We start from the raw sequence: 14,906 nt of genomic DNA, 5'->3' as shown, positions 1-14,906 counted from the left end.
ACATCAGGTCCTTTTTAGAACGCCCCACAATTTACACATCCATGTGACTTGCCTATTGTCTTGTCTTAACATTATGATTAATAGTAATTCATTATTTTGGATAGTCGTGGGAACTGAGCTGTGGTTTCATGGGGGAACTGTGCCCCATGTCTGTTGTGCATTTCTGCTTGCTCAGTCTGTACAGATCCTTGCCTTTGAGACTTGAGTCATCTGATAGGCTGTGGGCACAGGTCAGTTCATTGCTGTGGAGATAAATCACACATCACAAATTTTAGATTTTGTGTTTGGTTGCTCACCAAGAAAGACCTAATATACAACAGACAAATGTTGATTAGAATGGTTGGGAGCTTGCCTGTGCTGGGTATTAGCTGTCATGGTGCTATCCTCGTAAATCTTGAGCATAGTTTCAGTTCGGTCATCTTTGAGCTCCTTAGGTTCCTTTAGCCTGCTTAAAATTAAATGAGGAATGTTTCACCAAAGACTGTACTGACTGAACTGGACTGAATACAGTGTTTGGAAGAATACAGCAGTACAGAAAGGCACTGACCTAGGCTCTAGGCGTTCTTTAACCTTTGCAATTGATTGGATGTATGGACCTATTTGCCGAGCAATGGTAGTCAGGTACGTATTCTCTTGCTTCAACTGAAGCAAGTCATGGAGTTGTGCTAGAAATGGAAAGTGCCAAGTATGAGTTTATCACACCGACATTATAAGGGTAAAAACCATATGTTAATTAGTTCACCTTCATAAATTTCCTGCTCATTTGCCACCCTCTGGTATGTCTCCTCCCAAATCTATGAGAAACGTTGGTCATAGAACAATCAGTTTCACATTAAACTTTAGTCATGCTCTTTTTTTAATGGTACAAAATAAGTCATGTGATTTCTTCTAATGCTCACTTCTGAATGCTGGTTAAGACAAGGTGAGTATCTACAACACATCTACAGGAGACCTTTCACATAAAAGGTTACCAAAAGTTGTCCAGCCATGGGACAAACATGACTGGAATCCATGGCCCTTACCTCCTCAAACATGGCCTTCATCATTTCAACAGAGGAGTATTCAGACAAGATCTCTCTGTCCATCTGCAGAGACCTGTCCAGAATCTCACTCATGGTGTCTGTCTTTATGAGGGAATGGTGCTTGGTCAAGTCCCTGTGAATCTCCTGCACCTGGTCCTTAAGTTTCTGCATCTCTGTCTGCAAACACTGCTCCAAGAGGAAAGGGGAACCGTGACTACATTAAAAACAGTAGAAATGATTTAGTAAATGGAAACTCCCATTATTTGTCAAAGGTTCTGCAAAGTTAAATTGTCAAGATGTAAACAAACTTAATCACAGTGATTGGATGTGAAAGGAGACAGAATTGTTTACAATTATGAGGACAGGAACCAGGCACCATGGTGGAGGGGGACATGCCGACACTGTAAGGCTAAACAATTCCCAATGAAAAGTTTGAAAAGAATTGAATGACTGACCTAAATCAAAAAATGTTTTCTGGTCCAGGAATACATTTGCCCTGCATATTTTGACATTTTACTACTGTAAGACACCTAAATCAACTAATCAAGTAATTATCCAGCCCTTTATGAGGTAAAAATGTATTTTAAACTTGGAAACACTACATACACTATATGTCCAAATGTCTGTGGACACCCAGGTTTTCTAGTCCCTGATGAGAAGTACTGCCAATAGAATAGGACTCTCTGGAGCAGGTCCCATTACTTTTGCCCATATAGTGTAGAATGTGTATCTCTGTAGTAATGCAGTAAGACGTAATCTCATGTCAAAAATATATGTATACCTATGTGTCATCATATTCCAAAATATTTTTATTTTTTTTGCATGGAGTCACTCCAATTCATCTGTGGGGACCTTGAACATGTTGCAGACACAATCCCAGATATGCAGTGTGTGAAATGCAGGTCTTACCCTGTAGCTGTTCTCATAGTTGCGGCAGTGCTCCGTGAAGGGGCTCTCTCCACCCTCAGCCAGTAGGACTTTAGTGCTGATGTAGCGATGGGATGTTGGCTTACGCACCACAGAGCAGCCCAGGGACATGTCACTGGCTGCTGGAGAGTGACAAGCCACTGACAGTGACGAGGGAAGCCTGGAGGGAGGATAAACTCACTGTCATAGCTACATATTTAAAGAGTTTCATAGCAGTCAATTGATCATTCATTGTAATCACTTTAGTATAAGCCTTAATATTAATATCTGAATGATATTCCTAGAATTTAAAAAGTAAACAAACACTTGAGACCTCTGATTTCAATATTTTAAGATCTACACTCACACACACACACACACACACACATATACATAATATTTATATATATATATATATATATATATATATATATATATATATATATATATATATATATATGACTACATATACATGTCCTTGTGGAGAGACTAAAATAAACTAACAGTCCACCACCACTGGTCAGGCCCAGTCCTGACACGCTGCCTGCCGTGGACACTGATCGCCGTTGACTCAGCAGCAAGAGAGGCTCCAGGCAGCGGGCAAATTCGGACCGGTACTCCGTGTTTATCTGTGTAGAGAGACAGTCATGTGACAGGTGATAACTGTAAAGGGCATGAGGTGAAAGTCAAGCCGGCTGTTACCTTGCTGCTCTGGGCTGGCCTCAGCCTATGCGGCAGCTTTACTATCTTCTTCAGCCTCTCCATGAGTTGCTGTGGGAGGAATGGAGATTTGTAAATGTGAAGTAAAAAAGCCTTACTCTAACATGAACACTCAAAACAAATATGTAGGCCAGACAAAGATTGCATAATTATGATGCACTTACATAACCCATGTCTAAAAACTCAAATTTATTTGCAGAACTAAGGAAAGCAGAGCATGTGACGAGATGAACCTATAAAAGAAAGAGAAATGCTTTAAGAGAAAGAATGGGTTGAAGAGGAGGAACAGCATCATGCCTCAGACGGACAGAACGAAAGCTCTGACCTGGAGAGTCGGCAGTAATGCAGAAAGGTGAGACAGCTGTTCTTTAAAAGCTCTTTCCTTTTCCTCATGCTGACTGGAAAATACACATGGAACATATCTTAATATGACAAACACCATTTTACTGGTCTCACTACCTTCATATTACATTTTAGTAATATGTCAGCGCTAAACTAATGGCATTGAATGCACTTTGTCTCTCACTTGCTAATTCTGTTTATTCATTTTAGGCCTTCAGTTCTATTTGTGAAGTCCTAACCAATGACAAAGCTTGGAAGCTGTATAAACGGAGAAACAAATCCTGATTGGACAATTTTACAAATTGCAGTTCACAAATTTATCCATTTCACCATTTCACTTTCATATAATCGAGTTTGTTTAAATGTATTTCATTTTTATTTTACTGTTACTCTTGTTTATGTTTAGCCCCATACTTCCAGTTTTATTAGAGTACAACTTGAGAACCGTTACTTTCACTTAAAGATCGTTCATAACAAAATTCTTCTTAATTAAACCATTAGGATGTAGAGTCGTTTAGAGTGGTATGTTGTAAAATACATTATTTTAGGGACGGTTACTGACTAATACTGAATTGTACATAGTGATGGTAATAGGAACTAAGGAACCTTAGTTATGTTTTGGAGAATGTTTTTCCTGATGCATGAGACACTGTTTAAGTTAAGAACCCCAAAGAAATCTCTTTTATTTACTATTTTACTAAACCAACATAATACACAAAAACTCAGAAGTCTAAGATCAACGATCATTTTGAAAACTTAATAAAATGGCTATGTGACCCCGGGTTCCAATCATCACCACTGAATGTATGAGTTTGTTTCTTCGCAATAAACCAAACCACTCTGATTTGCTTTACATCTCAACCACTGATTATTATTTAAATTATTTTATATTATATTATTTTATATTATTTAAATTATATTATAAAATTATTTTAAAAAATTAAAAAGAAAATAAAAAGTGGAATTCCCATTTGTAAAAGACAAACGTGCCATAGTCATCTTGTGAACAGTGGAATGAGACGTGAGGCAGATTTACAGTAACATGGCTGAGATATTTTTAGACTGTCATAGGATACTCTGTGTCTTGTCGGTGCCTCATAGTTCACTGTCAATTTACTGTGGTTTAGTGTGTCTGATACAGACACTGTGTGTTCATCATCGTGAAACAAAAGAGCTTGTGAAACACTCGCCTTTGAGCTGCCTTGAGAAGAACTCTCTTTCTCTCTGCCAGTTTTTCCTGAAAGAGACAGTTGCCACGTAAGAGCCATAATAACAGCAATGAATAAAATCTATTTTATTACAGAGTTAAAAGCTCTATTGATTGAAATCCACTGTATGACACAAGGCCCCTGTGCTTCTTTTTATAATTAAGTAACAAAACTAACTTAATTAAAATACATTTTCAAATAATTACAGTTTAATAGGAATTAGTATTTTACCTGCATGCTATTAAAAAGAGTGCTAATGGCTGTCTCCTCCTCATCCGCATTGGCTCGGACTTCTCCAATCATAGCCTTCAGCAGAATAATGGCTTCCCGGGCTGATGTCTGCAGCTCCTTCACAGCCTGGAATAAGGGGGAACAGATGAGTACTGTGTCTCCTTAAACTTCACACTATTAGCGAGTACATTAAGAGTAAGAAGAAAAAATTAAGTATGCCTTACTAAAACGGCTTGGTCCAGTTTTTCACAGCCTTGCATATACGCTGTCTCAATATCAATGCAGTGTGCTCTGCTTTCCCTACAAGCATGACCAGACAACAGTCAGCTGCCCATTCATTCAAATCTTCACAGCTCATTTCAATGTCTGGTTAAAGAAACCCACACTGGCATGTCTCTGAAACAGTTGATGCAAAGCATGGACTTCTTCTCTGTGGAGAACATGATGTATAGTTCTTCATGGAGGGCTGCAGTACAGACACAGAGAGCATCACATGTGCAGCAGAAGTAACAGTAGTAGGGAACTAAAAGGATTTTACTGCTGTGTGGTCTTCTGTGGTAAAACCAGTCAAAAAAGGTCTATTTATGAACTATATACATATATAATACATGGTAATACACATATTATTGTTCTTCATAGATTTGTATTTAACACTGTTACAAGTTACCTGAAAGTTACAGCCATTTCAACTCTACTGACTTGTAATAGGGAGAATGGCACCCGTCTCTGCCACTGAGGGACTGAAAGGTCTACCTCTGTACTATGTAACTTTGGTGGAGCTTGCAATGAAAAACTGCATAATGCTGTATAACCATATATGTGTAAAATCCTATACTATGACTCCCCCGCATTTGTCAGTGCTTTGAGTTAAATCAGTCAATTTGTATGTACAAGTGAAATACACTTCACAACTGTAGTGGGACCATGTCAGCCAAACATACCCGCTACCCAGCTCCAATACAACTGAACTGACCAACATCACCCCAGGAGTAATGTGGGGAGGAAGTGCCATCAAGCAAGGCGACCAATTATTAGACCAATTATTGCAGATTGCTGCTTTAACTTGAATTTTATTTTTTTTATTTACCTGATCCTTAACAGTCATTTCACAACATCAACATCTTGTTTACTTTCCTACCTAAACGACCTCTGTATTGACTAGCCAAGACGAATGGGTGGGTTTTTCTGTTATAGATTAAACGGACATCCATATGTAAATGTGTCCATGGTTGTGATTTCACAACTACCATAAATTCAGCTTGTAAGAACTCACTGCTGTAAATACAGATCACAAGAGGGGAGCCCCGCCCCCTTTATAAAAAACTATAAACATTAGTATTTGTTGACTAGCTGAGAGATACAGATCCGGTACTTTAAGTGAAAAAAGGTGGTAGAGTAATATTACGGAACTTTACACAAATAGGACTCTAGGGCGCTACGCAGTTCTTAGAAGTGGTCTCGTGCAGCTCCGCCAAAGTTACATAGTACAGTTATCAGCATTCTGGACCTGGACGGCCAGACAGAGGGGTCATTCTCCTTGACTAAGTCAGTAGCGCATTAAAATGATTGTTACAATTTTGCCTTAAAATAGCTTCAAAATGTTGCTTTAATAGTGTTTAAAAGAGCATGTCTAACTTAACTTCAATTTCAGAAAACCAGAACAAGCAAATGTTGATTTTCCATGACATGATGTTCCCACCCACATTTCCCTGATTGGCTGAAGCATTTCCATACATACCACACTTTTTATGGGCTTCCTTGGTGCGTTTGGCCAGGGGGACAATTTCATGGCGCGAGAACATCTTGGCCATGTGGGTGGCTTCCCTGCAGTCTCCACACAAGGGCTGGCTACAAGTGTTGCAATAATACATTGCATCCACATCCTGACAGTTATGAAAACAATGTGTTACTTTACTTCAGAAGCCTCTGTGAATGTAACAGCATGCAACTAAACCTGAATCACGTTCAAGCCAGTTTAATGTAGCTAGACCATTATTTCTGGTTGTTTCATGAAAGATGATGGACAACCTTCTTTTTGCATTCCCAGTCACAGTTAGCACACTGCACGGCTTCCTCACAGTCCACAGAGTTATCCACCAAGAACTTCAGCAGACGGTCCTCCGGAGGCAGCGCCGTTACTCCTTTCACAACAGACTGCTGTCTGAAAAGGGGAAGATTTGACACATCTTTTTTCCCCCACTTTAAAGAGTAAAGGGCTGGTTTGATGTTCATTTGGTTGCTATACACACACACACACACACACACACACACACACACACACACACGGTCTACCACTCCTGTTCTCCTGCCTCATAGTAACAAGGACAGAAATAGCATCATTCTGAATTCCTAGATAAAACAGGGTGCTTATGAAGTGAGCTAGAAGTAAATATAGTCCCAAACTGCTGAGTACACTACAGTAGAAATGGCCCTGATCCTCCCAATTAGAAGAAGACTTCTTAGTTAACAGTCTTGAAATCTGTAGGGGTGTACATCTCTGACCTGGCAACAATTACATCCGGTTGTGTTCTCCATTCTTCAAGATCCTTTAAACACTTCCATACACAAAATCTCAGATTTGACGGCAATTCCATGTGATTTGATTTTTCAAAAATACTGTACTTGTAACTGGACTACCTATGCTATGTTTTATTTTTACATCATACAAAAGAAATAAAATCAGAGAATTGTACTTTGGGTTGTTAACTTATTTAAATCAATTATTACCATTGAATCGCCACATTCAAACCAACGCATTTGAACACGCCTAGTTTATCCCATGTTTACAATGATTATTTTGCTAAATTAATCAGAATACAGCTCAAGATATATAATTACTAGTAAAGACCTATCCAAAGAGACAAACACTGAAGCGAAGCTATTAATGAATTTAATACTTACATAAACATGCTGGTTTAACTGTAAGCATCTCCCCATTTTGAATGCATTTCCTTATGTGCAGTATCTGTAGCGGATATTGTATAGCAGAGAGCTGTTGCATGCCTTACTATTCTGCAGCAGGTGAAAAGACAGCACAGAGGAGCTGTAACTGTCTCTTATCCCACAGAGCTCAGGATAAGCAACCCAGTGCCAGGTACCTAAGCACCCAGTGTTTGTTTGAAGCCACAGTGGCCTTAATGTAGCATGTAGTGTGTATTTCCATTCAGGCTAAAACAAGATAAGGATTTATACTGCAGCTGTTGATTCCAGTCAGGTAATCCATGCTGCAGTTGCTTCTGCTATGCCCTGGCACTGGGAAACTGGATGTCATTCTGCTTTATGAACATGACACTACTGAGGCTCTTTACATGGAATGAGGCTAATCATTGAATGAGTATTCTACTCACATGTAGATAATTTGTAGGCTATCATCACTAGTACTAAACCCGCTCTAGATTTTACTTTATTACACCTCAGACCAGTGTTTTCCAATCTAAATCATTGGATAATACCATCCATACAATATAGTCCATACAGTGGGGAAAAAAGTATTTAGTCAGTCACCAATTGTGCAAGTTCTCCCACTTAAAAAAAAAAGAGAGAGAGTAATTGACATCATAAGTAGACATCAAATATGAGAGACAAAATGAGAAGAAAAAAATTTAAAAAATCACATTGTCTGATTTTTAAAGAATTTATTTGCAAATAATTGTGGAAAATAAGTATTTGGTCAATAACAAAAGTTCATCTCAATACTTTGTTATATATCCTTTGCTGGCAATGACAGAGGTCAAACGTTTTCTGTAAGTCTTCACAAGGTTGGCACACACTGTTGCTGGTGTGTTGGCCCATTCATAGCATTCATGGCAGTGTGCTTGGGATCATTGTCATGCTGAAAGACCCAGCCACGTTTCATCTTCAATGCCCTTGCTGATGGAAGGAGGTTTGCACTCAAAATCTCACAACACACGGCCCTATTCATTCTTTCATGTACACGGACCAGTCGTCCTAGTTTGCAGAGAAACAGCCCCAAAGCATGATGTTGCCACCCCCATGCTTCACAGTTGGTATGGTGTTCTTTGGATGCAACTCAGCATTCACTCTCCTCCAAACACAACGAGTTGTGTTTGTACCAAACAGTTCTACTTTGGTTTCATCTGAACATAAGACATTCTTATAAGACATAAGACATTCCGGAACATCCAAATGCTCTCTAGCAAACTTCAGACGCGCCCGGATATGTACTGGCTTAAGCAGGGGAACACATCTGGCACTGCAAGATCTGCGTCCCTGGCGGCATAGTGTGTTACTGACGGTAGCCTTTGTAACATTGGTCCCAGCTTTCTGCAGGTCATTCACTAGGTCCCCCCGTGTGGTTCTGGGATTTTTGCTCACCGTTCTTGTGATCATTTTGACCCCACGGGCTGAAATCTTGCATGGAGCCCCTGATCGAGGGAGATTAGCAGTGGTCTGATTATTGCTCCCACAGCAGATTTCTTCACACCAAGCTGCTTGCCTATTGCAGATTCAGTCTTCCCAGCCTGGTGCAGGTCTACAATTTTGTTTCTGGTGTCCTTTGACAGCTCTTTGGTCTTCACCATAGTGGAGTTTGGAGTGTGACTGTTTGAGGTTGTGGGCAGGTGTCTTTTATACTGTTAACAAGTTCAAACAGGTGCCATTAATACAGGTAATGAGTGGAGGACAGAGAAGCCTCTTAAAGAAGAAGTTACAGGTCTGTGACAGAAATCTTGCTTGTTTGTAGGTGACCAAATACTTATTTTCCACCATTATTTGCATATCAGATTTTTTTTTCTCATTTTGTCTCTCATAGTTGAGGTCTACCTATGATGTCAATCACAGGCCTCTCTCATTTTTTTAAGTGGGAGAACTTGCACAATTGGTGACTGACTAAATACTTTTTTTTCCCCACTGTATATGTACTTGCATGGTTGGTTCAGAGTACCTGTCAAAGCTAAAGTACAGCAAAATGTGGGCTTTCTAAAGGCCCAAAAGGACAGGACTGGTAAACACTGTTGAAAGCACAATTACTATTTATTTGCTATTTACCATTTTTATACATGTATTTATTAAAAATATGTTAAATTAAGTTAAAAAAAAAACATGATTGTGCATTAATATGTGCAGAAGTGTCTTTGCTGTAGATGTAAACGTACTTTTATATAGAATTAAAAAAAACATGTAATTTAACCAGGGGTGCACAAACATTTGCATTTGACTTAATATACACTTAAGCAATCGTAAAATAACATTTTATATTAAAATAAAATAGATATTATATAATATATACATATTATTATTAATATATTAACATATCTTACAATACTTGTGTTTTTTAGTGGTGTGTGATGCAGTAATGGGTAGGACATGGTGATTTGTCTACTACTCAAAAACACTTCCATACATTACTGAAATGTTTTTGCTTACAATAGCAATAGTAACAATTAGTAACAATAGTGAAAGTGCTTTGGTGCTAAAGAGAAGCATTTATGAAAACGCTCTATATAAAAATATCTAGAAAAGGTTTTTGAATAATATAAAGACCAGACAAGTAACCATTTAAGCATCCAAATGGTTTTTAAACTCTCAAGGCTCTATACAGCACTATTATGTTTTCTTAAAGGAACCCATGAAGGACCCTTTCTATAAGGCTGTATAGAACAATGACAACTCAACTATTCCCTTTGAAAGCTTAAATGCTTTTTCTCCATGGTGGAACATCTATGTATATAGCAATAGGTATATTATTTCTTTGTTGCAACTACGCTTCAATAAAATGCAATAAATCTTATACCATGGAAAGCCTCTTAATTTCCCTTTTAAATGGTGTCAGTTTTGAGTCCAGATTCTGCCTATGGCAGTTGAATCATAGGGTTAAAGTGTGGATAAGACACGGAGAACGCTAAGCTGATTGCTGCACCAATAGAGTAACATCTTTTGATGGAGGCAGTGTGATGGTATGGGGCAGCATCTCCCTCTCTGGAAAAACTAGGCTTGTCATCATTGGAGGCAATCTCAATGCAGAGAGAAATCAAGATAAAATTCTGTAACCAGTGGGGATAGGGCACTTCCCATAGTCCCATAGGATTGAATGGCCTGCCAGCAGTCCTGACCTTAACCCCATTGAACATTTGTGGGATCAGCTTGGGCATGCTGTTTGTGCCAGAGTGACCAACACAGCCATGTTGGCTAACTTGCAGTATATGCTGGTTGAAGAATGAGATGCCATTAAAACCAGTGTGTGGTGGAGGAGGTGCCAGGCTGTTTTGGCTGTGTACGGTTCTTCCACATGCTGCTGAGGCTCTTGTTTGTTAAATGAATAAATTGGTAAACTGCCAATATGTCTTTTTTTTCCAACTTGAATCATCCAGTCCACCAAACGACTCAACAGCAAAATAAGCTGTTTGGCAGAGAGGATTTGGCAAATTTTTCATGGGCGCAACTCACAAACTCAGCTCTGCTTCTCATCCCACAAAAGCATGTTCCTTACAAATGTGTTAACAGGCTTTCCAACGGTATACAATTTATTGCCAGGAAGCATTGTTATCACAAAGAAATAATCTACCATAAACAAATGTCCTTACTTTTTGTTTATATATCTATATAAGTTTATATAGATCCCAAAAAGTTTCCAGTAGAAGAACCCTTGTCTTGTAAAGTGTATTTTACTATATATATATATATATATATATATATATATATATATATATATATGTTTATATAATGTAATTGTATATTTAGCTACAGAATTCAGTTCCTTAAGTAGCACCGTTATGTTAATACCGATTGTCCACAAAGTTCAAGCAGACAACAAGGTTCTTTTCTGGCTGAAACTGCAAAGGCAGGTTCTTACCCACAGAGGGGGCACGTCAGTCGACTGTCCACAGCTCTACCACGTAGACAGCTGGCACAGAAGGTGTGATAACAATCCAGAAGGCAGGGATGTTCGTACTGTTCATGGCACAAGTGGCACACCAAGGGGTGGCAGCTGGCACTGTCCGGGTCAAAAAGATTATCCAAGGGGGCGAAGATTCCTCCAGACATCTGCAAAGGCAGAGAGGTTCTTCATATCCTTACAGCAGGCCAGGATGTAACTAATGCTTTAGCTACTACTGAATACAGAAGGGTTTAGCATACTGTTGTTGAGTCTCTCTGGCACTGAACCAGAAATAGAACATAAAAGAAGACATAGACTAATGCTTCTTCTCCCCCATGTACCTCAACGCACCTATATATAAACCTATTATTGGACTAAGACATGCGAACAAAAGAAGTATGAGTGAATACGAAGCTTAAAAGAACTGAAAACCTACATGTGTAGGACTAAGCAATCAAAACAAGTTGAACATATACAACACAGACATCCATTCACCTTGCTGGTGTCCTAGCCCTGCTGTCTGTGGCTGGAATGAAAGCCATGTAGAGGGTTTGTGAGCCGGTCTAGATAGAGGGCTGGCCTTGACGTCAGGGAGAATCAGGGATTCACACAGAGGAACAGCTGAAAGGAGGGGAGGGTGGTCACGTATCTATACAACCAAACACTGATTACACAAGAGAAACCAGATACCCTTTATCTACCAACGAGTGACAAAAATAGTATTACAAGTACCAGACAGTTAACACACTGACTTCCACTAAATATCTGCAAATATTGGTTAATGAAATTCTACCTTATTTGCTCTTATTTCAGCTTTAGAGTTCAGAGTAAAAAGAGCAAACTACATTTTCATAGCTTTGCATGAGAAGTGCATGACCAAGCTGATCAGAAAGCATGACCACAATGGCTGACAGCACGATCAGCCTGACCACATTGGCCCAGCAGTGTGAGCAGCTTAAACAAACTAGTCAACCAGCTGTGTCATTCAGGTGCATGTTAACAGACCAGCTAGTCCATCAGACTTAAACAGAAACATCTGGTCAACCAGATTAAGCTTGCTTACGAGCATAGGGTATGTTTTGTATGATGACCAGTTGAGCAGTTTTTAAACCACCTAGGCCATCAAAGACCAGCTTAGCCTTCTGAAACCTGTGTTTCGTGCATTGCAGGTAGGTTTCGCATTTGCGTCTGCCTCTCTCTATCTGACCCTCCCTCCACAGGTGTACCTGCCTAGCCACCTGACTCACTGACCAGTGAGATACCTGGCTGAAGTAAGTGGGGGAGGAGCCAAGCCTTTTAAAAAAGCAGGCAAAAACAAAAAAAAAGGGCTGTTAGTTTGCTTGCTTCTCTGCTTTTACCTGCATATTCCATAACTTTGCTTTTACTACTCTAGAAATGTTAGTGGGGTATTGTTTTAGAGCTTTTTACCAGTAGTCCCTGACTTTTATAGCAGTGTGCTTTAAGTTGGTAAGGATTTGGTAAACTTTCAGCATGCTTCAATGTGAGGCCCACCAGGGGTTTCTAACAGGTAAGAGGTATGTTTCCCGTAAGTTTCCAGCCATGTAGGCCTGTGCTGTTAGACTGTGGGTGCCAGCCCATGTATTTCTGATTTCTTGACTAAGGAGGTCACAGGAACCCTGTAATTTGGCAAACTACCCCTAAGCCACAACTGCCTCACTAGTTAAAAAGGCTGTTTTATTGTATTGTAGCACTTTTAAATGTAGTTTTACTGTAAAAGCACTTAATAAAAAGCATTCACTTGTTCTACACCTTTGCCTGTCTTCATTGGTTTGCGTGGTCTGGATCCACAGAGCCTTGTAACCAAACCCTTACTGTTCCTCACCTGACTTTACAATAAACAGGGGCGTCGTTTTATTTATATTTAAGTGTGGGTATTGGGCAAGTGGTTAAACCGCTTGTTTTAAGGTTTAATTAGGCTACTTGTGGCCCATCAAATTACATGAACATCAAGTTCGTTCATAGTTATGTAGCTAGCAAAGCCACAGAGTAATAACAAACCGCCCCCTCGGTTTAATGACCTTGCCTCAGTCTACAGGGGGCGCAATTGTTAAGCTTAAATAGCGCTAGATAAATTTGTGTTCCTTAACTTGGGCCTTCCTGTCGTTGTTTTTAACTATATATATATATATATATATTTATCTATTTTTTTTATATTCTATATATAATTTTTTTTTTTTTTTTCTCCCCAGTGTAACACCCTACCTACCTGCGCCTCAAACACACGTGAACATCCCAACAATACTGCAGTTAAGCATAACAGTTTATGCTAATCCTGTGACCTGCGTCCCTAACCTGCACACATTAGTCAAATTCAGAACTGCTGATTACATCGACCACATCTGCACTCGATTCATCAGACCCCGACGTGGCGCATGCGCGATCTCTGTTCTCTCTCTTAGCCCGTTTTCCCAATGTCTCTGCTGGTGAGTCTCAGAGCGCAGCGGCAAATATTAAAATAAACCCGTCTCCTCTCCGACATGTGTTGTCAGAAATGTGGCGACGGCTGTGTGAAAGTCCGCTCTATCGTCTAATGAGCGGAAATGAGAATTCCCGACGCCAGTTTATTACATCTGGTCGTATACGTTACGAGTGGCCTGTATCTAGCTAAGCTAACTAGCTGAACGTTGAGCTTACGCTAGCTGGCTAGTCCGTCAGCTGAGCTAAAGGCTGTTGATGAGCTTTGAAAGCGACCATGTCATTTCAAGAGTACAGATACGTAAACCTCAAAATACTCAAAAATGAGGTGGTCCAGTGTCTGACCGTGTGCCCAACATAAGTAGTTTGATGTTTGGGGGCCGAGTCTGCAGCATGAGAGGATGACGTTAAACCAGTGTGCTTCAGTGAGCCCATGTGGAACAATACAGCTGTCTCAGAGTGACCCTTATTTTCATTTTTTCCTCATCTCTGATATTTTCTTTTTACAGAAAAGGCGACCCGCCACCAAAGGTGGTAAGAAAAAGAAGCAGGTCCTGAAGTTCACTCTGGACTGTACTCACCCAGTAGAAGATGGCATTATGGATGCAGCCAACTTTGTATGATATTTTTTTTCCCCTCATGAAGCTTTTGTGCAAAATCCATATATAAGTAATGTACACAAAACTGCTCTACAAACAAGTAGATTCTTTAGAAATGTTACATTGATTCACATGCATGAAAAAATACTCACGCTTTGAACTGGATCTACATTTTAACAGGAGCAGTTCCTGCAGGAGCGCATCAAAGTGAATGGCAAAGCTGGTAACCTGGGAGGTGGAGTTGTATCCATTGAAAGAAGCAAAAGCAAGATCACTGTATCTTCTGAGGTTCCCTTTTCTAAAAGGTTCGTCAGATTTTATTGCTGAACCAGACATGTTGCAGAATTGTGTAGTATGTTACATTTGACTTTATACCTAGTGCATCTTATCAATACTCTTTTTTTTTTCCTTTTAGGTACCTGAAATATCTCACCAAGAAGTATTTGAAGAAGAACAACCTCAGAGACTGGCTCCGTGTTGTGGCAAACACTAAAGAGAGCTATGAACTTCGTTACTTCCAGATCAACCAGGATGAAGAGGAGGATGAGGATGAGGATTAAACTGTTCATCTTTTGTATGTTTCAATAAATTCATTTAATACTATAAT

General features: G+C 39.6%; 2 protein-coding genes across 2 annotated transcripts; one reads left to right on the top strand and one right to left on the bottom strand.

The window, feature by feature from the left end:
* Positions 1-13: 13 nt before the first annotated feature.
* Positions 14-11,818, bottom strand: rnf207b (ring finger protein 207b). The gene is made up of 18 exons (XM_072696471.1): positions 11,760-11,818; positions 11,241-11,431; positions 6,458-6,590; positions 6,168-6,312; positions 4,814-4,895; positions 4,654-4,729; positions 4,430-4,555; positions 4,181-4,227; positions 2,974-3,046; positions 2,813-2,881; positions 2,631-2,699; positions 2,433-2,557; positions 1,932-2,109; positions 1,023-1,208; positions 743-794; positions 548-665; positions 353-445; positions 14-242 (listed from the first exon to the last, which is right to left on the bottom strand). Exons 2-18 carry the CDS (start codon positions 11,429-11,431, stop codon positions 92-94), a joined length of 1,914 nt encoding a protein of 637 aa, XP_072552572.1. The 5' UTR covers positions 11,760-11,818; the 3' UTR covers positions 14-91.
* Positions 11,819-13,631: 1,813 nt separating this feature from the next.
* On the top strand, positions 13,632-14,905 carry LOC140576832 (large ribosomal subunit protein eL22-like). The gene is made up of 4 exons (XM_072696472.1): positions 13,632-13,708; positions 14,210-14,317; positions 14,480-14,604; positions 14,715-14,905. The coding sequence occupies exons 1-4, from the start codon at positions 13,697-13,699 to the stop codon at positions 14,857-14,859; spliced, it is 390 nt and encodes a 129-aa protein (XP_072552573.1). The 5' UTR covers positions 13,632-13,696; the 3' UTR covers positions 14,860-14,905.
* Position 14,906: the final 1 nt, after the last annotated feature.

This window comes from Salminus brasiliensis, chromosome 14 (assembly GCF_030463535.1).
Source record: "Salminus brasiliensis chromosome 14, fSalBra1.hap2, whole genome shotgun sequence".
Lineage (NCBI taxonomy): Eukaryota > Metazoa > Chordata > Actinopteri > Characiformes > Bryconidae > Salminus > Salminus brasiliensis.
Note: the sequence above shows the minus strand (reverse complement) of the source record. Positions and strands in the feature narration are given on the sequence as shown.

Bases quoted from the DNA above. Each gene is read 5' to 3' on its own strand.
- LOC140576832 (XM_072696472.1), top strand. The intron at 14,318-14,479 runs GTATGATATTTT...ACATTTTAACAG, and splicing joins TTATGGATGCAGCCAACTTT to GAGCAGTTCCTGCAGGAGCG. The intron at 14,605-14,714 runs GTTCGTCAGATT...TTTTCCTTTTAG, and splicing joins GAGGTTCCCTTTTCTAAAAG to GTACCTGAAATATCTCACCA.
- rnf207b (XM_072696471.1), bottom strand. From the start codon at position 11,431: ATGTCTGGAGGAATCTTCGCCCCCTTGGATAATCTTTTTGACCCGGAC. The intron at 6,313-6,457 runs GTTGTCCATCAT...CATAACTGTCAG, and splicing joins ACTGGGAATGCAAAAAGAAG to GATGTGGATGCAATGTATTA. The intron at 795-1,022 runs GTAAGGGCCATG...CGTTTCTCATAG, and splicing joins TGAAGGCCATGTTTGAGGAG to ATTTGGGAGGAGACATACCA.